We start from the raw sequence: 22,647 nt of genomic DNA on the forward strand, positions 1-22,647 counted from the left end.
AGGATCTCCTCCCAGGTTGGGAACTGGTAGCCCTGAGTCGTCCTGCTGAAGAGGACCTGCAAATTATGGAGGACCCAACCCATAGCAAATAGGGTAGGCAGCCATCCAAAATAAGGTAGGAGGAAGGCAGCCAGAATTGAAAGAAGTTACTTGTTCTGCATCACTTGGTGGTGGTGAGGCCACATCTGAGTTGCTGTGTCTGACCTTGGCTGCTCTTCCCAGGTCAAGGGGGATGTGGGGAAACTGGCAGGGCCCAGTGGGGCTGCCTGTGCATTCAGGGGACCACAGGATGTATTCCCCTTGGAGAGACAGGGGAAGCTGGACTTGCTTAGGCTGGAAGGAGATGTCTGAGAGGTGAGCTAGAGGTGGCTCACAACCATCCAATGAAGAGATACAAAGAAAGCAGAGCCAAATACTCCTCAGCCAAAGCAGACAATACAAGAAGCAGTGGCAACAGCTTGCTGTTTGGGAGGTCCAGGTGGGACTTCATGGAAGATGTGCCACTAGGATGTGGTGCAGTGCTGGAACAGGTTACCTAGAGAAGTTGTCACATCTCCAAGCCTGGAGGCTTTTGAGACTTAGTTGAACAAAATTGCAGCTGTCCTCATGTAGTGTTGGTGATGGTCCTGCTCAGAGTAGGACACTGAACAGAGACCTGTGGAGTTACCTTCCAGTTCCTGTGGTTCAGTGATCCCATTTTAAAACAGAAACAGCAGTGGACAGACTGCTTCCTTGTGCTAGAGGGCCCTTGAGAGGCCAGTACTGAGACCAGACAGCTGGAGTCCAGTCTATTGAGATCTGATCTCACCAGGACATGTAGCCTTCCTCTAACTGTAGTCTTTCCTTCACCTGTACTGCTATTTCTAGAATAGAAAGGAGAATCTGTTTTATTTCACAATAAAGACAGATTAGGTGGAGTTTTAATTAAAAAGCTAACTGTAAGAAGCAGATGAAATCAGCTCTTTCAAATAAGTGTTGCCATCATAAATAAGATTGCTGGCACTTGAGTGGTTCAAACTACTAATTTTCTGTGATGCCTGATTTTACTGCATTAAGGAAGCAAACCCCTCACATTTGTACTGCCTTTTCCAATTTGAAAAATAGATTTTTAGCACCCTGAGGTTTAATCATTTAATGTTTCTGCAATGTTTTGAATTTATAAAATACTATCTAAGTGCGAACTTTAACTGTGTTGTTGGAGAACACATTTTATAAGTGATCTGAAGGCTCAGGGAACAGTCACTATGTGTAAGCTCATGGAATCCTGTTCTTTCCGTGATTGCTACAACACTTTTTAGCATATCTATCAATGTTCATAGAACCTCTAACCCACTGTCAGACCTCGGGGAAAGGGTCACTGTCCCCTCTCTTGTCTGCTCATAAAACAACTGGTGTGTGGGTGAAGCTTGCTATTTTCTTACACGTGAATGTTAAGTGGGTTTTTGAATTAGCAGAAGGAGAACCAGCAGTCAGTGCAGTTTTCACAGTAGAGCAGAGGGTCCTCCAAAGGTTTCTGTCATCTGCATTTCTTTCCATCATTTACCTGGTGTGCCAAGGCACTCTGCTCCCTTTTTTTTCCCTGAGGCAATGACTTATGAAAGCACAGAAAATATGAGGAAGCTCTAGAGCTAAAAGATGAGTGGAAAGGGGTCTGCTGAACAAAACTGGCATGCAGAACTGATACCTGAATTATGGAAAGACAGATTTGGGATGGAAGTGGCATGGAGACAAGAGATAGAGGAAGTATGGCTGAGCCAGATGATGGGCAGGGATTTGGTGCTTTATGCTATCAGGCATTCAACAAGCTCTGGATAGGATCATCGCATTTCCCGCAACATACGGGGACAGTTGGCCAACTAATAGTCTCCTGGTACTGGGTGCATGGATGTATACGTATGTGTGTAGAGGAGAGACTGACAACAACAGATTAAAATGTATGGGACATTAAAATACACCATCTCCTCAAGATTTATCTTATTTGTGTCATCTGTGGACCAATTTCATGATTCTCCAATGGTCTGAGTTATGACTCTTGTGCACTTAAAGCTGACATAATGGCAGCCTCGATGTGATGAGTTTAATCCTAGCTCAAAATGAAAAAGGAGGAGGACCACACCAAACTGATTTAATTATGTACCTTCTCTTGTGGCTTTCCTGGTTCTTCAGGGGAATAACCTGCAGTACTTACTAGTTGTTTAACGTGGTCTCTGACGTTACTGAACTGTGAGTTGCTGCAATTCTGTTCCAGGCACGTTTCTATTCAGGTACTTGTGCGTCAGAATATTGCTGAACTTCTTAATTTTTAAGCTTCTAGCCTCCCGAGTGTAATCGAATAAGCACACTCCAGGGCAAAACAGCAACTAGAGGCACAGCACTGGGCTTCCTTTCACACCCTCCCCTTCACTACTGCGCACACTGTGAGCTACTGAACAGGCATTCTGCTTCTCTGTTTTTACTGTCAGAATGAGCTTCCTCTTAGCTTTCCCTTTAGGTCTGCCTTGTTCATGGTGACAGAAAATTCTCCCATCTTCTAGTCTCAGAACAGACAGCTCAAAAGTAACTTACCGTTCGCCTCTGTCAGCAGCGAAAGAGAAGATGCATATTGGTTAATCAGCTATACAAGGCTGAATTATTTAAAGACTCTTCTGTCATTCTCTAGGAGAGATTTTAATTTCAGCATTGAATTCTAAGTTTTTAATTAACTATCTACTTTTTTCAGTTCAGTGCTTTTTAGCTGGGAGCAAACACTGCTGAGTCATTTAGGAATTGGGCTATAACAGCATCTGGCTCCAGCTCCTGTTACAGAAGGCAATACCTGGAGCTTTTAATTGTTTCCTTTTTCTTCAATATGACTTTTCCTTTTTGAAAAACCTTGATGTACACTGCTTTGTGAGAGAATCATCTTTTATTGTTGTCTGTCTAAAGAGTATTGTGATGAGATATGCTAGGGATTATTGGAATTTAAATTGATAAATAGTAATGAAGTTTTATAATAGTGGTTATTTGGACTTCAGCTCACGCACTACACCTGATTTTAGGGAAGTGACAGGGGAAATCTGTGAAAGAGCTGCGTGAAGGTCACTGCTAGGAGACTCCTCTCAGTGTGTTAGGCTTCAAGGTTGCCTCCAAGAGAATAGGTAAAATAATAAAGAAAATTTCTGGAACTGGAGTGTAAGAAAAGGAAGGACTCCTACCGTTCCTAATTTTAACTTACATTTCTATAGCACTGCTGCAGTTCCCAAGGATCACAGTGAATACTGGTTGTTTGAGGGACAAGGTTTTATGAGAGTGAAGCCTTTGAATTTAAGACAAATCATATAGGGCAAATCAAATTTGTTTCATGCCTTAGTATGAGGACATTTTACTTTAATTTGCTTTGATGGATTATTTACCTTTCCCTTTATACTTGGGAAATGAAAAATACTTGAATAGGAGGTACTTTTAAAGAGCTTTAACTTGCAGATCTCTGCTCTGATACCAATCTTGGCCACACACTGTTTGCAGTTGTTTAATGTCTGCCTTAACTTGTCCATTTGTAAAATGTATTACATGCCCACAAGAGTTAGTATGAATTCATTAGCGTTTCTGAATTGCTCTTGCATCATCTAGAGAAACATGCTCACATTCCTGCTAGGTATTAGAAGTGAAATCCTGGTTCTATTTAAGCTAATAGCAAGAACTCTGATCGACTTCCAAAGAGGTAAGATATCATTCAATTACCATAATTAGATTGTTAAGAATTGTTCAGCTCCAAATTTTGTAATAATTCAGAGGCTGTTACCTTCATGAATTTTAAGTCAGATGCAAGTCTAGCATGTTGCAAATCTTTTGGTGCTTATGCAGTCACATTGCATTCAGCACTGGAGACCATTCACATTTTTCACATTCAGCACATTTTGGAGCCTTGATGAGGCAATTAGAAAATCCATATAAATAAGCCTAGAAAAAGTATTACAGTATCTTTTCTTAATGTTGTCACTCAGGTAGTGCCCAGTTTTTTCATGGCTTTTACCAACTACTGAGCTCCTGATAGGAGAGTTTTGCTTGATTAGTTAATTTGAAAGTTAAGTGTAAAATGAAGAATTCGAAGACCAGCTCTGTGGGATGTTTTGTGATACAAGTAGAAATGTTCTCTCTAGTCAGCATCTCTAAAGACTATAAAACTTGATTTAAATAATTTTTTTCTACTGTACAGTCCCCAGCAGACGTTGACTGTTAATAGTTTTTACAGCCCTAATTTAATCTGGTGGAGTATTGAACTTCTGTGTGAAAGGTAATAAAATCCTTTTAGTAGGAAGATGGAGTTTATGTTCAGAATAACAATCTATCAGTTTTGCAAAGGATTGTTAAATTGCTGCTTTATAACTGTGATCAGATTAAGTCAGCCTAGCTGTGTTTTGAGCCTTACTTTTCACAGAATCACAGCATTGTTAGTCTTGGAAGGGGCCTCTGGAAATCATCCAGTCCAAGCCCCCTGCCAAGGCAGGGTGACCTAGAGCAGATGACACAGGAATGTTTCCAGGAGGGTTTTGAATTTCTCCAGAGAGTGAGACTCCACAACCTCCCTGAGCAGCCTGTCCCAGTACTCTGCCACCCTCAACATAAAGCAGTTCTTCCTCATGTTGAGGTGGAACTTCCTGTGTTTTAGTTTATGGCCATTGCTCCTCCACCTGTCTCTGGGGACCACCAAAAAAAGTCTGGCACCATCCTCTCAACACCCACCTTTGAGATATTTATATGCCTTAAGGAGTTCCCTTCTCAGTCTTTTCTTCTCCAAACTAAGCAGGTCCAGCTCCCGCAGTCTTTCCTCATGATAGAGATGCTTCAGAACCTCAATTGTCTTTGTGGTCCTCCACTGGACCCTCTCCAGTAGCTCCTTGTCTTTCTTGTACTGAGTGGCCCAGAACTGGACACAACACTCCAGATATGGCCTCATTAGGGCCGGGTATATGGGAAGGATCACCTCCCTCAACCTGCTGGTCACACTGTTCCCAGCACACCCCAGGATACCATTGGCTCTCCTGGGTGCAGGGGCACCCTGCTGGCTCACTGACTACAGGCCTCCAATTGGATTCTACTCCATTGATCCTGAGCCTCTGAGCTCTGCCATTCAGCCAGTTCTTGGTCCACCACACTGTCCATTCATCTTACCCACAATTCCTGAACTTATCTATGAGATATTATGGGAGACAGAGTCAAAAGAAGACTTTTCAAGAAAGTTAAAATAACAAAACTGTGGTCTTTATTTATTTGGGAAGAAATCTGCTTGAATTGGCATGGGGACACTTTAATTTGTATGAGGTACCTGGATGTCTGCTCTGTGTGTATTACTGGCTTGGATGTGTTGCTAAATACTGTTTTTAAGTAATGTGAACTTCCCTCTTCATAAATTGCAATGCATGTCAATTTTGTAACCGATTTTTTATGTCACATTGACCTGTTTGATGTCACATCTTTAGGACCTTATTTGGTTATGTGCTATCAGGTATCCAGGAACATCATGTGCTGGAAATCCTAGACCTCAGCTGTAAGTTGAGGAGTTGCCTCCGTGTATTTGTCCCAGAAGAGCTGGCTGCTGTTTTCTGCAGTGAACTCTATTCCCCAATGTAACTTCTCAAGCTGCTGCCTATTTGGGCTGCAGCTATCTTTCATAGACTGCTGGCTTGGAAAGATCAAAGGATGCAATAGGGTTGCACTGACCTTGCTGAGCATCACAAGGTTGTTTAGCAGAAGAACCTGACCTGGCTCTTTCTGTGGTTTTACCCTGAGATGGACTGGGAAAGATTTAGGACATGAGCAGGTAGCAGGGTAGATTCAAAGCTATTGGGTAGCTATCAGATGGCCAGGTTTAAAAGGGGTTTGCAATAGGATTCTACATTTATCCAGTTCCTAGGGCCAAAGGATGGCTCTGTCTTTTGAAGCCCATGATCTCAGGCTTTCTTTAGCATTCACTGGCATGAGTTTCAGGTGTTTTGTGCCTCCATATCAGATAAGGATGTTGGGCCAGATATTGTGGGAATGGGCTTCATTGCTGATGTGGTTTGAAGTTATAGACTTAGCAGTTTATACTCCTTCATTTGAAAACTGTTTTGGACAGGTGCTTTGTTCATAGTGCATCTGTACATGCAGTAGTACATTAGCATCAGTTTTCTTGTTTACAAATAATCTTTTACCTCATTAGTCCTGAACAGCACAACTTGAAGCTGTCTTCATCACCTCAAAAACATCTTGCTACTGAGTTGATAAACCATCCTTCCCTTTGTGTGACGTGAATGTTAAAATGTTGTAAACAAGTTTCCAAAGGATCAACAACAATTTTTCATGCCGGATATATTTATTTGTCTTGTAATATTCCTTTTATGTCAACTGCAATAATTCCCTGTGCTTAAAGCATAAATATCTTTTCATGTGCGTTTGTCTGAAGTGACAGTAAGTTGCCAGAGATATTATCAGACACAACATATGAGGATGAGTAACACCATTGCATTATGAATGCAGTTATTAAAAAGGCAGGGAAAAAATATTATTAGAAGCCTAAGTGTTATTGGTAGGTTTCTCACACAGTGTGAACGTTTAGGGGGAATGTGGAAAATAAAGTATTTGCATTTAGACCAGCAGTTTCTGGAACACCACAGAGCAGTATCAGCTGGTAGGCTTTCTGTCATATGATGCGAACATGGATGTATTTGGTGCAAAATACTGAATGCTGTTCCCTCTGCAAACCCATGGTTCTGTGTGATGATGATGAATGAGCTCAAGACCCCAGAAGTGCCAGGTGCCTGGATCTGTGGCTGTATATCTAGTTACAATGTGATTATTTTAACTGCATCTCTTTAATATCAGCAATGCACTGTGCAGCCAGACTCTAATTTAAAACCTCTGGCGAAAGACTCCTGAAATGACTCATTGGTGAAGACCTTTGTGATAAGTAAGTAGACCCTTCAGAGTACTGAACAGTAGAATGTGACACTTGCAACATGTACCATGAAGGGGCCTTTCATCTCAGGTTATGCCCCTTGGTATCTAAATAGCAGAAGGAGTTTGGTGAAAGATACAGTGCTTCTTCTATCTATTCACCCAGGAGGATCCCAGGAGTCTTATTAGAGCTGCAAGCCAAAAGGAGAAAATAAGTGCAAGTAAATTATCGCTGGTATCTTAGAGTCTTATGGGTCTACAAATGTCTCGAAGCATACCACATTGATTCCCACTGGAGAGAAACACAAGTGAACATGTAGCTTCTGATTTTGCTCAGAAAGTCCATTGTTGTGAAATAAAATGTCCTTGTATCCCTTAGCATGGATGTGGAATCGATCTCCATGTGATATTTTAACTCTTTCTAAGTAGCAGTGTCTAATCTGATCCTGGACATGGTCATATTGATCCTGTGGGGGAGGCCATTACATGAAACAGTGGCAAGCAGTGGCTGAGAGGTTGTGCTTTTGAGGGAAGTGAGAAGCATAGGGATTTGTGTTCAAAATCTATAATTTTTCACAGTAGCTACTTCAATTATTCCTTTGTGGGTGCCATAGTTTAATCCCAGAATCCTCAAATTCTGCTGTATAAGAGAGTCTGTGTGGTTTCATAGCAAGTACCCCTCATTTCAACTTTGGAAACCATTCCCATAACACCAGAGCTAAAGGTGACTCTGAGAGTTCTTTGCTTGGAACTTAAGAACAGCAGTAAGAGCAAAGAGAGAACACTGCAAAAGACAGGAAAGTCACCCATAAGATAGTTGAACTTTCAAAAACAGGAACAAAGTTTTGTTTATTCTCTCCTATTTAAAAATAAAGGAAATACATATATTAAAAATATAATCTGTCACAGCTCTACTATTTGCCTAGGTGGGTGATCTCCCTAAAAGTATGCTCTAGAGGATGTTTTGGACAAGACTGTGTGCTGGTGGTGAGGCCAACACAGTGTAATAGCCATGTCCTTCAGAATTCCTAGGCACTGCTTCACACCCACACAGTGTGGGGCTGTTCCTCCCAACATCCTGGGACAGTGTGCTGGGGTAACCCCACCATGGCAAAATTGTATTCCTTTCAGTAATATAACTTAGTAGGTAGAACCGGCCACGTGATGAGTAATAAGCTACAATTGCAGAGTGTGAGCCCTGTAAATAGAGAGTAGAAGTAGAAAAGTCAAAACAAAGGAGGTTCATGGCTGTCCCTCAAATTTGCTGTAGCAACTACCCTAGTCTACCACTGGACTTCATAGATGTTTCAAACCTGACCTTAAGTCAGAGTGCAAGAGGGACTACCCTTGGCAGCTCTCTTGATTTAGAACCACTGCAAGAAAAGAAGGAATGAGAGCTGCCTTTGTTTGTTATTTTTAAAATCCGACTCCCTGTTGCAAGGCAGTAAGATGAGCAAACGGTTCTTGCACCTGGCAAGTTACCATCAGCAATTATTGCAATGCTTAGTGTCTTTCTGCCACCAGCAGAAATCTCTGCTCCCTTTCATGTCAGAGATTTCATTGTTCTTATGGGGATGCTACAAATAAAGTCAGAAGATTTACTACTCTAATTCTCTTTTGTTTGCAACAGAAGGGAGAGACATGGAAAGATGATACATGTGGCTGAGAGGTTTTTATTATTATTATTATTTATTTATTTTATTTTTATGCCCAACAAATATATTGTGTATATACAACTGATAAAAACAGAATTTGTTTCAACTTATCGAACCATTCTGTTAGTAACCAGATTAAAGACTGTTATTTTACATAAAGGAACCTAGTTAGTAAAAAAAACCCAAAAAAACCCAAAAACAAAACAACAAAAAAGCTGTGACTGCATTTCACTTCTCTCTGTTTACAAACCTTGGCATCTGAGCAGGCTGTATCTTATGTATTTCTTCATGTTTCTTTCAGTATAGATATTTTCTAGTTTTAGATATGTCATTAATGTGGTGCCAATGTCAAGAACACTGTTTTTGACAAATATGTCAGAAATACTGCTTATGGTAAGTGTTTTTATGGGAGGGAAACACAGTGGTTGTCAGGAGTCCAGGTTTCATTTTTAGCCCTTCCATTATTACCCTGTGTGTGACCTGAGATGAATTGCCAAATCAGACTTTTTCAAAGGGGCCATCTGTGAACACAAGCACAGTTCTCCTGTTCTGAACTGGCATCTGACAGTGAGCTATTCAAATCTGAGCTCTTTACCCTCAGTTGAGTAGAGAGAAGCAAGAACAATTTAATAAGGACAATTCACCAGATCCATTGTAGGAGGTGAGTTGCTGCAGGAGCTCAGAGTGACTGTTTTGCACCTGATGGTCCGCATTTTGGACACTGAGATGAAGGCAAGCTGGATTCATTTCTGACCCCTCAATAGGATTTTTTAGACACCTTGAATGTCATCTGAGCCAGACTTAGTGATGTGGAAGGCCATTCCTCTGAAGCTTCACCGTCCCTGGAGGTTTTTAAGATGAGGCTGGATGTGGCACTGAGTGCCATGATCTAGTAATCACAGTGGGGTTGGATCAAGGGTTGGACTTGATGATCTCAAAGGTCTCTTCCAACCCAGTTAATTCTATGATTCTATTCTATGATTCAACCTTAGCATTTTCAAAAACAGGTTGATGTTCTGGCTAAAATTCATGAACATTTCGAAATAGGTTTAAATTACAACCCTGTTGAGCCTTAATTTCTCTCACAATGAAATTAAACTCTTTGTCAGACCTTCATGTTATAAGTATTAACAGAGAGTTTTTATTAATTGATGCTCCAGGTAATTGAGACAATAAGATTTCATTATCTGGCCCGTCTTGCTAGAATTTGTGGAGTATCACACTCTTCCTTGCTTCAAGGGTTGGTCCATTTCATTTACCAGCTATAGACCTCAGTGTGTTTCCTCCGTGGACAAATTGGTAAATTAGTCAGCTGCCAAAAGGGAGTAATTTGACTTACCTGAAATGAGCAGCAGTGGGATGAAAATACATTACCTCTGTCCCACTGGATAAGCCTCAGATTGTATTGAAATAGAATTAGGCCAAGGGAGTCAATGTACTGGATAATAATAAAATGTTTAATGTGGATTAGCTGCATATAAAATTAATACATTAGAATGAATTGCTGAAGAAAGGAAACTATGTCAGGCCTTTGTCTTGAATCTATAATATTAGACTTTAAATGGTACACTCTTCTGTTTATAGAAGAGCAAAAGTAAAGCTATTGAATTTGTGTTCTTTTTTTGGATGAGAGAAATAGATATAAATAATTATCTATCTGTCTATCTATCTGAGTAGTCAAATCAGGATGCCACTGAACCAAGGTTAATATGTTTGGGTCTGGACCAGACCTGAGAGGTTACAGATAAGAATCTAAACCTCAAACTCATTCATTATCCATCTGGGCTTTTTCTTCTGGAAGTTAAGTCTAGAAGTAATATTTGTTCTGTACCATTCAAAGGTGAGTAGAAATGTTGCCTTAATAGGCTTAATATAAAATGAGCAAACTTTCCAAACTAATTGGCAAATATCATCTTTGACTGTCAGGTTTGGAAGGGGTGCAGAATGAGCTGCGGCATGAAAATTACAACCATCCATCTGCACTCTGTGAGGGTTTGGGTTTTGGTTTGTTCTTTATTTATTTATTTTTAAAGCTTTCTTGTTGCCTCCTCTGTTCTAGGTTCATTTCTTTTTCTCAACACATCAGAGAGGCCGAGCCCCATCATCCTGAGCCCTTGGCTGAGAAGCAGCAGTGATCAATGTGTAGTTCAAGTGGCTGTGTATAAGTTTTACCAGCAGAGTGGAGAATATATTGCTCGTGTCCATCCCATTGATGAAAGCAGCAGCGAAATCTTATCAGTGAAGAGTCCAGAGAAACATGGGTAAGTCTCATCCTCTCATTTGACTCACAGCTTGAATTGAGAAAAATCGCTCGATCGTGTAGCAGTATAGTCACAAAACGCATACCGCACATCTGAGGGGAGCAGGATACCACACAGAGTACATGTTTGTCTTCCATGGGTCTAAAATATCATAGAAGCTGGAGATTAATGCTTCTTTTATTACACAAAGCATCAGCAAACTTCTGGATCCATGTAACTGAGTCTCTAAGTCGACATCACATTTGTTCTCTGTGCTTGCAGGTACAGATATGGTGTGGATACTCATCCTAAGATTAAAGCTTTCCTGTCTAATTCACTCTGTCTGATTTCTTTTTACTAATTCTTTACCCATATAAACTATTTGGCTTCGAATATCTACTGAGTCTTTGCAGTTTCATGTGTCTGTATACATTTTAAGTTTGCCTTACGTTTGTGTTTTTTTGTCAATAAGGCAGTTCAGGCAGAGGAGGAAAGCTTTTGATCTTTTAAGGGTGCAACTGTTTGAAATGTTTTATCCTTTTTGTGCAATTAATCTTGATGATGTTTTAATTTGTCAGACTTCCTGTGTATTCTTTTAAATTTTTGCTAGCAGCAAAACAGCAGGAGCTGAACACAGTAAATGTTTCAAGATCCTGTGGTAGTAGAGTAACTCAGAATTTAATTTGGATATGTGTGAGACTAATGCCCTACCTGTTCTATATAATGATTTTTTTTTTTATTTTTATTTTTTAACTTTGTTGAGAAATGTGTTAAGAAGCATAATTTTTAGCAAACATCTCGAATTTTCTTTGTTTTGATCTGATAGATTAGAGAGTCTCTAATAGCAAGTCTTGCTGGCTTGTGCTCATAACAAGATGTGATTATCTGATTACTGTCTACAGCAAATTCTGTATTTTCCAGTAGCAAAAGGAGAATGCGCAATAAAAAACCTTGCAGGAGATAACCTAACTCATAGAAACAGTTTGAATAGTTGTAATTCTCATATAACACATGGCCTATAAAAGTGAGGAGGAGAGCTTGTGTGTGGATCTAGATCATACTTAGTTCCAGCAACATCATCCAAATTGTAAATTGCTGTTGATGTCTGGGGAGAGGTAATTAGAGGAGCTGCAGCAGCTGTCTTCTTCCTTAGCTCTTTGCAAATGCTGTGCTCTATGTCACAGCTAATAAACATGCTTTGTGCAAAGTGCCTCCTGTGTTGGCACTGCCACTGCTCCTTGGCACTCGCAGGGAATATTGCTGTGTGCAAAATGCTTTGGTCTGTTACATGGAGCAGCTCCAGCTCAGATCTGTGGGTGGGCAGAACTCACCAGGAGCACGGGCAAGTTTCAAATGTAAGGAGCCTTGAAGGGAAGGGAAAGATCACTCTAAGTACAATAACAAATTCCTACCTTTGCCATCTGCTGGAGATAACATAGACTACTCAGCTGGGTGCTGCAGATGGAGATTGTCACCACAGGAAAGAGGGTGTGTACTTTTGCAGAAGGTGTTTTTGGTTATAGCTTGGCTGTCCCACATGCTTGCCAGAAGTGCTGCTCCCCAGCAGCATCACCGTGGTGTGTAGGAGTGGTAAGGATACGCCTGTGACTTTCATGGTTTTGTATGTCTGGCTCCTTGGCATTCCCTTGCTGTAAAACTTTGTAGTTGGGCAACTGGCTGGTTCATTTATTCCCCCTCCTCTGAGCCTGTCCCTTCATTGTGAAAGGCAGTAGCTCTTCCCCCAGCTCACAAGGCCAAAAAACTCTCATGCCATGCCCATGTGAATATCTCATGGGGATAGTTAATTAACTACCCACAGACTACAGACATGGATGATCGGGTAGCGATTTGTCACCATTTGTCCTGGATCTTCATTCCAGAATTTGAGTGCTCTTCTACCCTTTGTTTGAAGGAATAATATTCATTATTCCAACTTTGATAACACGTGTCAGTCTCACTTTTGTAAAAATCTACTTTTTCTTCGAATAGGGATCCAGAATAGCTGATCAAAAGTCAAGAATAATTCTATAAAGTTCTTAAAAGAACTAGCAGTCCTACAGTGGAAATCTGTTCTGTTTGATATTTTATTTTGTCTTGGAAATTGCAAACAATTGTAATTTTTTATAATGAATTCTTTGACCATGCTATAACCAAATAATTTCTAAAATTTTATAAGGATTTTAGCTCTAGGCACAAGGTAATTGAATTCCTCAATGAGCCTGTGCTAGAAATAAAAACACTTTAAAGTTTCACAGGTGACACTTCTTTGATTCCATATGCTTTATATGTTGTTTTGCAAACAAGAAGTGTAAAGTGTGTGTAGTTCCCAGTGACTGGCATCTGCAGTAGTGAGTCCATGAGATGACTTAAAGTCATGGAAGGAGGAGTATGTTTTATTGAAACAAATGCACCTGAAGGGTGATAAAGCAGTAAATTAATTCCAGGCTGGATTTTCTCATATCTTGAACTATGCAGAGAGTTAATATCTTCTTTACACTTTTTTTTCTCTTTTTCATTCTTTTTAATCTCCATAACCTGAATTACGTATATTAAGATCTTACAAGGTCTTCACAGTTCACTTACATTTACAAGAGAAAAAAGCAGATGCTGTCAGGTGTTACTGTTTCATTCAGGGTGCAACCAGGCAAGCAAAGGTTTTGGTTGGCAGCACTTGAAGCTGAATTTAAGTAGAATATATGTAAAGCTGTGAAATTGTACTGGGTAGAGACAGTATAGCACCCAGTATTTATTTGTTACCAGAGTTCATCTCTGTTGTCTTTGTGTGTAAATTACCAGGTGTGATTATCCATAAAGACTCAAAGCAAAACTAGTGGGGTTCTGTTTGTTCCTCTCTGTTTGTCTCATTTTCTAAAGAAAAATAGCCCAAGCCTGTGGACTAGAGTTGTACCAGTTCCTTAATGAGCCAGAGTCATTATGGAAATTGATGTGTGGAAGACACTTATCTATTTTATTTTATTACTTGATATATTTCAATGTAGCTGATCTATTGCAGGCAGGAAGAAAGCTGGCTAATTTAAGATGCATCACATTGCAGTAGGGTGGGGCAGATAGGACAGACACCAGGAAGAGTATGGCAGAAGTGATGACTACAAATGGTTCCTGAGTGATGAAAAACACCAGAGGCTGGCAAAGGGATACATGTTTTGTGTATACAGAAAGTCTGAGAGTCTGCCAAATACAATCATAATGGTTACACGTAATATTTACCACAGTTCTTATCACTCAGAAAGTAACTGTATCCTTGGTTATCAGTCCAACAAAATTATATACCTTTTTTTTTTTTTTTAAACAAGCAGATAGATCTTACTCCACATTTATGTGTGGGTTTTGAAACACCTTTGGTTAGACCTTCTTTGATTTAGTTCCTAAGCAATCAGTAGCACTCCTCTGTGGGGAATACCACATTGCCGTGTTCTGTTAGAATGAGATTTGTTGCATGACAGTGTTTCTAGATTATCTGACTCTGTGGATGTGTTTTTGATATGGTTAGTCTCTTCTGACATCTTCTGCAATTCTGTTGGGTTTTACAAGCACCTGCAGATGATACAGGGAGAGAACCAGTGCAGTGCTATTGATCCTTTGTAATGGCAGAAGAGTTGTTATAATTCCTGCCATGCAGCACAGCACTCTGATTTATATCAAATACCACTAGATGTGGGTACTGGTTTTTGCTGCTTTTCTGCTCCCATGGTGCTGTATACAATCCTTTCTTGTTGCTATTTAATAGATTTCCTGTTGTCTGTTTCTGGAGGTGCGGAGGCAGCAAGTATGTTTATTTAGCATATTGGTTATTTAGCGAAGCAGAGTTGCTTCCACAATTCGAATTTTCACTTCTGGGTGCTTGTCAGACTGTCACTGTGGCCACTGATTTAATTTCACCTCTCATTTGCTTTCCCATGTGTTAAGTTTATAATTATAAAGCAAGTAATATTGTAAATGTGCTTAGTAGAGTGGAGAAAACACAAAGGAAAACTTACCAACAAGGTCAGAGTTTGTAATAAAGGATTGATTTTTATTTCTTTTGATCATTGTATTTTGTAGATGGAAGAGTTGGGCAGGAACAAAAATAACATGGTTCATTTTAATTACCATTATTATTTTACATCTCTACTTGCACTATTAATGATGAATTGCAGTACTGTATACTATATTTCAAACCAAACTTTATTTAAGAACATAGCTAATGACACCATATCTCCAATTTGGTCTTTTATTGTAGACCTCCCTTATCACTAATCTGATTATGGTGCTCTTGCCCCAAAAAGTAATGTAGCAAGTGGATGTTAATACTGTTCAAAGGAAGGATTTTGAGGCCTCCCTGAACATGGGAAGTGGGGAAGATTCTTGGATTAGCTACTTCAGCAGGAATATCAGGATGTCAGCCTTGTTTAGGTGTAGATTCAAAAGGTAAGAGTTGAACTACTGGATTGAGTTCGCTTCTGACACCTGTCCCACATTCCCTGCATCAGCTGGGCACACTGCATGTTTGTTGTGATGATGCTTTTTCTCTATAGGACAGAGCAGGGTAGTTTCTCTAAGGTATTTTTCTATATATTCTTAGATTGTAATTGCCATATGTCAGTGGGACTTTGTCTCTTCCTACAAATCCTTGCAATACTTCAGAGGCAAAGGGAGGTTGAGGCCGTGGCACTAACACATCAACATGATCTGTTCTCTCATCCTGCACTTAGGGGATGTGGACTGTAGAAGCCCTGCAGAGAATTGATGATACTGATCTTTTGGCTTCAGCATAACTGTACAAACCACATAAATTGACTTTGCAAGCCGTATGTGATTTTTGAACTCTGAGTAGGACCTTTAGACTTAGTCTAGAGCCTTAACCAAACCTGAGATTCATCTGAAGACTTTTGTGTAAATGTGTGAAGTTTAAGGTGTTTCTTAAATAAAGTTTGAAATCTGAACATGCATGACTGAGCAAGGAAGCCATAAAATACCGCTACTTCATATAGCCAGTACTTGAGTAGGTGCATGTATATTTGTGCACAGAGCACTTCCAACAGAGAGAGTTTACCTGGTTTTGAAGGTTACTACAAATCATGATAGGCTATTCCCTTTCTGGCATCTACAGCTTCACTTGAGATTGATTGCATTGATAGATGTCAAGAAAAATATATGAAGGAATCACTAGCAACTGTCACATTTGACCTTGGGGCTTGAAATCTGAAGGTTGTTTCTGGTTCTAGTGTTGTTCCATTTGTTGTTTGGGTTTTTTTTTTTTCTTTCTGTCCAATAGTTTCAGTGGCCTGTCTCAGAGACCATGGCCTTAGTAGAAGGAATTTACTTTCCTGGAACCCTTTAACCTTAAAAATACCATTCTCAGATTAGTGGTAATATGAATTTGCCTGACTCTTTTTGTGAGGAGAGTGGGATGTGGTTTTTTTTTCTTTCTCCTTGAAAATCTATTAAATTCAAGTCTTTGTTGTGCAAATGCCTGGACTAAGACATAGAAAGAATGAGACTAAATTGTGTGTATTTGAAGCATTTATACTAATTTTTAGGCATCAAAATATGTCTCAAAATTTACAGTGCACTTTTTTTGCAGAGAACTTGAAGTGATTCAGCCTAAACTATGCGTTTGAGAAATTCAGGTAATCCAGGAAAATAATTTGGATTTATGGATTCGTTAAAAACTAAGCTCTCCTACCTTAGTGGCCAGGCACCACTAATCCTTAATTTTAGAGAGGAAACTTCAATTGTTCTAGACAGAAAATTAACACTTAAACATTTCCTGTGCTGTTATCCACTAGCCAGCTTTTAGTCCCTTTCAGTCAGGGCAATTAAGTGCAAAGAAAGAAAAGAGAGGGAAAGTAAAAGTAAAGAAAAAGATTGCTGTATCTTTCCCCCCTTCACTTTTGAAATGATACTGTATTTGATACCTATAAAGACCCAGTCCCCTTCATAGCAAATGCTTGTATTAGAAAAAAGTTTTTCGTCTCCACCTAACAAACCCTTGGTCCTTTCAGTATCTCGAGTCTAGACCTGAAGAAAGCTTTGACTCTCTTGGTCATGGCAGCTTGAGGAGTTCATTGCTATTTTGTTTTCAGTTCACACTAAATCACAGGATATAATAGGTTGAAAAAGGTCAAGTCCAACCTATGACCAATCACCTCGTCAACTAGATCATGGCACTAAGTGCAGTGTCCAGTCTTTTCTTGAACACCTCCAGGGATGGCGACTCCACCACCCCTCTGGGCAGTCCATTCTAATTTCTAATCACCCTTTCTGTGAAGAAATCCCTTCTTATGTCCAACCTAAACCTCACTTGGTGCAGTTTGAGGCCGTGTCCTCTCATCCTGTCACTGGTTATCCAAGAGAAGAGGCCGACCCCACCTGTCCTACAGCCTCCTTTCAGGTAGATGTACAGAGCAATAAGAATCCCCCTGACCCTCTCCTTCTCCATGCTGAATACTCCCAGCTCCCTCAGCTGCTCCTCACGGACTTACTCTCCAGACTCTTCACCAGCTCCGTTGCCCTTCTCTGGACGCACTCCAGCACCTCAATGTCTCTCCTGTAGTGAGGGCCCCAGAACTGGACACAGCACTAGGGATGTGGCCTCACCAGTGCCGAGTACAAGGGGACAGTCAGTTCCCTAGTCCTGATGGCCACACTATTGCTGATACAAGCCAGGATGCCATTGGCCTTCTTGCCCACCTGGGCACTCTGCTGGCTCACGTTCAGCCACTGTCGACCAGCACCCCCAGGTCCTTTCCTGCTGGGCCACTTTCCAGCCACTCTTCCTCCGGCCTGTAGTGCTGCCTGGAGTTGTTGTGGCCAAAGTGTAGCACCCAACACTTGGTCTTGTAGAATCTCATACTGTTGGGGGAGATTTAAATTAAAACCATTAGAATGTATAAGGTGAAATGGAGCACTTCAAAGCTTTATGAAAGAGTACGAACCTGATATACAAATGTCTGCAGATATGGAAAGACTGTTTTCCCATTCCACTTGAGCACTACAGTGAAGTAAATGTCTGCACACTTGTGTTTTAAATGTCTTAGTGGTTTTGCTGCTGGTGAAGTGCTATATTATTACTTGAGATAAACATGGGTCCTTTCTGTAGGGTTTTTTTTTTTTGCAGTACTGTTTTGCTTTAGAGCATACCTTAGTTTTCCATGTAACCTCAAGTAGAACCAAGCAGTAGCTTCAGACTGCTCCAGAAAGGTTTACTGTGTCGTCAGTAGAGATTGAACTGTAGCAACTTATTTCTTCTTATAGACATTTATATGAAAGCAGACTTTTTATTACAAAAAAATGATATATTAATATTACCAGAAACTGAATTTTGAGTACCATTCACTGCTGTGGTGGATCATACTGGGAAAGAACAATATTATATGACCTCTTGGACTGACTAAAGCCATCTGACTTTAGTTCAGTAATGAGTAAATGTAACTGCTTTTTTTTTTTTTTTTTTTTTTAAGCAGTTGATTACAGTCCCAATCAAAATGATTGAAAATCATTTTGGGCATTGTGGGGGAAAATTGTTCTTTCTTTTCTTGTAATATATATTATCAGACAGTTATTAGGTGGCAGTGCTGCATTTTAGTGATGTCTACCAGAATCAAATGCAAACAGGAAGGACTATGTTATGTAGTCTTCTTCCAGTTACCAAAAAAAAAAAAAAAAAGGCAGAGGGGGGGGAATGTCTTTTCAAGTTGAAATAAAATTTACAAATGAGGAAAGTTTTTGTCAAATGAAAATTTGGCCTACTACAGAAGCAAATTATTTAGTGTGTGGAGAATGAAAAACAACAAAAGAAGAAGTTACTTTTCAGGCTACGAGTTCAGTTTTTACCTACTGGAGTAGCCTTTTCTACTGCTTTTAACACAGTGCTGTAGGTTCTGTAGAGGAGGAGGGAGGTGGTGAGATGGATGCCCAGTGTGCCTTGGCACAAGGATCCTTGTGGCTTCCCAAATAATCATAACACCTACTAGTGACCTCCTTGGGCTCTGGGAGCTATTTCTGTTTATGGAACCCCAGAGACTGGCACATCTGACTCTGTACAAATGTTACCAAACTGACCACAATAACAGAGTTAAGGCACCCTTAATCCACTTGCTTTGGATGTTTGTTCTGTTGAAACTGAAAATTCCTTAATAAAAATTCATTTCTTACAGGGCTGAAACAATTTCTTCAGACCACTCTGAGAAACATAATCTGACTTTTATACTGTCCAAATCCTGGGCACAAAAGTCTTTCATCTTAAACTTTAATACCTTGTGTCCTCCAGAATTATTTGCAGGCCCTTCTTCTCTTGTTGGTATCCTGTTCTCACTTTCCAAGGTGGAAAAGTTGGCTTTATCCCCCCCATTCTCTCATTACTTTAACTTTTTTCCCTTGTTTTGTAGATCTTGTGTTTTCTTCTTTACACGAAGGCTTCTACTTCAATTTTTAAAAGTCATCCCAAACTAATCTTCACAGCCCCATCTTGATGCTGGTATATGTTGCACTTCTTTCAGTGTGCATATGCCAGGATGAATTCAGCTTTTGTAAAACCTGAACAAGCAAACTGCCTACCACACATACACACACCACCTAATATTGTCATTCCAAGCATGTGCAAACACTTCATTTTGTCATCTTTCTTTTCTTCATTTAGGTGTCCTTTCTGCTATGTGGCATTGCAACAGTCTCTTTAGGATGCTTTGCTACCTCCAAGTATGCCTTCCCACAGCTAAATGCTTGCAATATTTGTTTCCAGAGACTAGGCAATTAATATTGCCAGCCTTGTTTCTAGTTATTTTTCCACTCCCCTCAAGCTAAGCTCGCTGTCATTCTGCTGTTGGCAAAGTTTTACAACAAGCCTGTGGTATAATTGCTTTCTGTATCTCCTATTTATTTTTGACCTTAAAATCCTTCTGAGTTTTGTGCAACCTCCTCTGCGGCTGTCCCACTTTGGAGCACGGTTTTGTCGTAGCCTGCAATTTCCTTGGGGCTTTCCTTGCTAATGCTTAAGTATATCCTTCTTATCCAAGGCAAATCTACCCTGCTGTAGGAAGTACTGTAGAAGATTTACAAGGTAATATTCCTCCCTTCAATTTCAGAGAGAAATTATTAACTAGGTGCTGATAACTTTGCAAGACCTAAAAAATAGTGTCCTTGACCTATCCAGCTGCTAAAAGTGTTATTATGGTGGTAATGTAGTTGATTCTGCATTCTAAGTAAGGTTCTTAGCTATCACTCTAAAATTCTCTCAGTTCTGTTCCATGACTTGCATCACAGGATTCAAGTCCAATAGGGCATTTTCGCACTCTCACTTTAAAGAACACTGTCTATCTTGCTGTCTCACCAAAAATGGTGCCTGTTGTCCTCAAGTGCTGGTAAATCAGATGTTTTCCACTCAAGAAAAAGGAAAGACAACTCTGATAAACTTATCTCTAACTTAGAATTTGCATCTGCATATTAAAAAGAAATCAAAGACTTATTCAACAGGAATTTGGAAGTCAATTCTCAATAAATTCCCACTTGGGAAATTGATTGAAGGCTTAGAATTTATTTAGATTCTCATGCTTGCTGCAGTGGCAGAGGTGGCAGCTTGGAATTCTCTTTAGTGATTAAGGAAAGCACTGAACAACTTTCCACAGGGATACAGTGAGGACTGTGCTGTATGACACCAGTGCGAGCCACTTTGCAGAGCTTTTAATTTAAAACTCATGTACAATATTTGTTAAATAGTACTGCTCCTGCCTGAAAGCATTTCTTCTGTCAAATAGCTACCTTTGTTTTCTTTTGAATTTTATTGGTTTTTATGGCACACACCTGGTGCAGTAGAAATTATATTCCTTTAATAAAATACTTTCTCTTTTGTACTGGCAGGGGGAAACCATTACTGCTAGGGACTAGTCTGGCAAGAGCATGGGGTTTGGGTTGACACCAACACCAAAGGCACAGGTCTCAGACAGCCTTGTCAGATCTACTTTATACACTGCTTGAATCAGATTATTTCTTGATGTGTGCATTGTTGCAGAAGGCTTTTCCCCACACTACATTGCTTGTTTTTAAAACGTGTCAATATACTGGAAACCATGAACATTCATGGCTTGCACAGTAGCATTTTGGTGTTTTGTCCAGAGAAATGAACAGTCCTCCCCATTTGGAAGTACTGGCCTTTTCCTTCCTTGATTTTTTTTTTTTTGCAAGGGCTGTATTCATTAGTTTTTCTTTACAGACATTGAGTTCTTTGGGTCACCAAGAACAGTTGCCAGCTTTTTATAAAGATCAGTCCATAACATTATGATGTTTGTTGTGTCCTATATCAGGCTGACTAAATATGATTTTCCACTGGGAATAGCAGCAGTGAAGCTTGTTTGCTGAGTGTAATCGGTGCTTCCCCTGATCATCCCTGACTTGGTGTGCCATTCATGCTGATGGGTTGAGGGCACAAAGGCACATAACAAAGTTCCTTTTGACAAGGCAACGTTATTCTAAGCTGGGACTTGAATCAGCAGCATGTCTGCCATCCTTGGTGAGCTTCACATCAGGGTAAGACTGCAGAAGATCAGCACAAGTCTAAATCTTTCAGAAGGCAATGAAGATTTTATGAATCTGCTTTATCTAGCAAGGAATACATGCGGTAGAATAAATGAGACAAACTCAACTGTCTCTCATATTCAGATCAGTGGCCAATTATTATGATGCCCTTATAATACAGCAAAATTACAGTAAGGGGAAGATTTTGTCAAAATATTTACACTGAAATACTTTTTAATAAAGAAGCCAAATAATCTGACTTCCTTCAGCAGAAGAATATCCTGAAGTGTAGAAAGTTTCCCTGTGCAGTGTGCTTGCTCAGAGATGTTAAGATAAATGTAATTAGAAGACTGCTGTCAGTTCATCAAGTGCAATGGATGACATGAATTTTTTTAGGATGCTAAGCATCCTAAGAGTGCTTAGCTAAGTGTCCAGCCACACCGGAAAATAAAACATGAGATGATCCATCTGGATATTGTCTTAGTTTTAGTGTGTTCTCAAATCTAGGAACTGTTTTTTTTGCATCTCTGCCTCTTTCTTTTCTAAATGCTTGTCTTTCAGGAGGCTGTGGTTAGGGAAGTGTGAGCTGATGCTTCTGACAATTCAGATCCATATCAAAACCATGATGATTGCAATTGGTTATTATTTTATGTCAGACGAGCTATTCAGAGGCTTATTTCTTAGAGGTCTCTAGATAACATCTGACACAAGTTGATTTCCCTCTTTTCTGTCGTCTGAGAACCTGGGCTCCTTTCATTCCTTTAGGCAATTTCTCCAGGTCAAGGCTGAGACATGTATCTGGGCTGTTCGAAAGGGCATTATCTGCTCTTACTATTTCTGTTTTAGACAGGGCATTTTGATGGCCTGTACCAAGGCAGTTACAGTTGACAGTGTCTAGTAAAACAGCCCCTCTCAAACAACACAAGATACCATCAACTTCAATGTTTATTCACAATCAGACCCCTATCAATATAATTTTTTTTTCAAGAACAGCTTGCTTTCTTTTCACTTTTTACTTTCCACCACTATTCAATTATGGAAGGGGATAAAAAATTCCATATAATTTTGCTGACCTCTTTTCTTAATAAGTCAAAACCTGAGAGATTGATGTTGTCTTAGACAAGAGAATTTCTGTCTTCCCATCAGCTCTTTTATCTCTTCTTGCTTATTCTCAGGGCTCACTTTCCCCCTGTTCCCTCTGTCTCAGCATTCTTCCCTTCTAGTTTTGTATTCCAGGCTTTTCTTCTAAAACAGGTTTTCCAGCCCCTCAAACAGGTCTCATTCTCTCACTCCTTTTATCTCTTGCTCCTGTCCTGCTTGCCCTT

General features: G+C 39.9%; 1 protein-coding gene across 1 annotated transcript in view; it reads left to right on the forward strand.

The window, feature by feature from the left end:
- Positions 1–22,647, forward strand: part of ALK (ALK receptor tyrosine kinase) — a 309,488-nt gene that overhangs the window by 134,540 nt on the left and 152,301 nt on the right. Inside the window, exon 4 of the mRNA XM_050316451.1 lies at positions 10,630–10,831. Within this exon, the coding sequence (XP_050172408.1) occupies positions 10,630–10,831 (202 nt within the window). The remainder of the gene's footprint in view (positions 1–10,629; positions 10,832–22,647) is intronic.

This window comes from Myiozetetes cayanensis, unplaced genomic scaffold (genome assembly GCF_022539395.1).
Source record: "Myiozetetes cayanensis isolate MyiCay16 unplaced genomic scaffold, myiCay2020 scf2-11, whole genome shotgun sequence".
Lineage (NCBI taxonomy): Eukaryota > Metazoa > Chordata > Aves > Passeriformes > Tyrannidae > Myiozetetes > Myiozetetes cayanensis.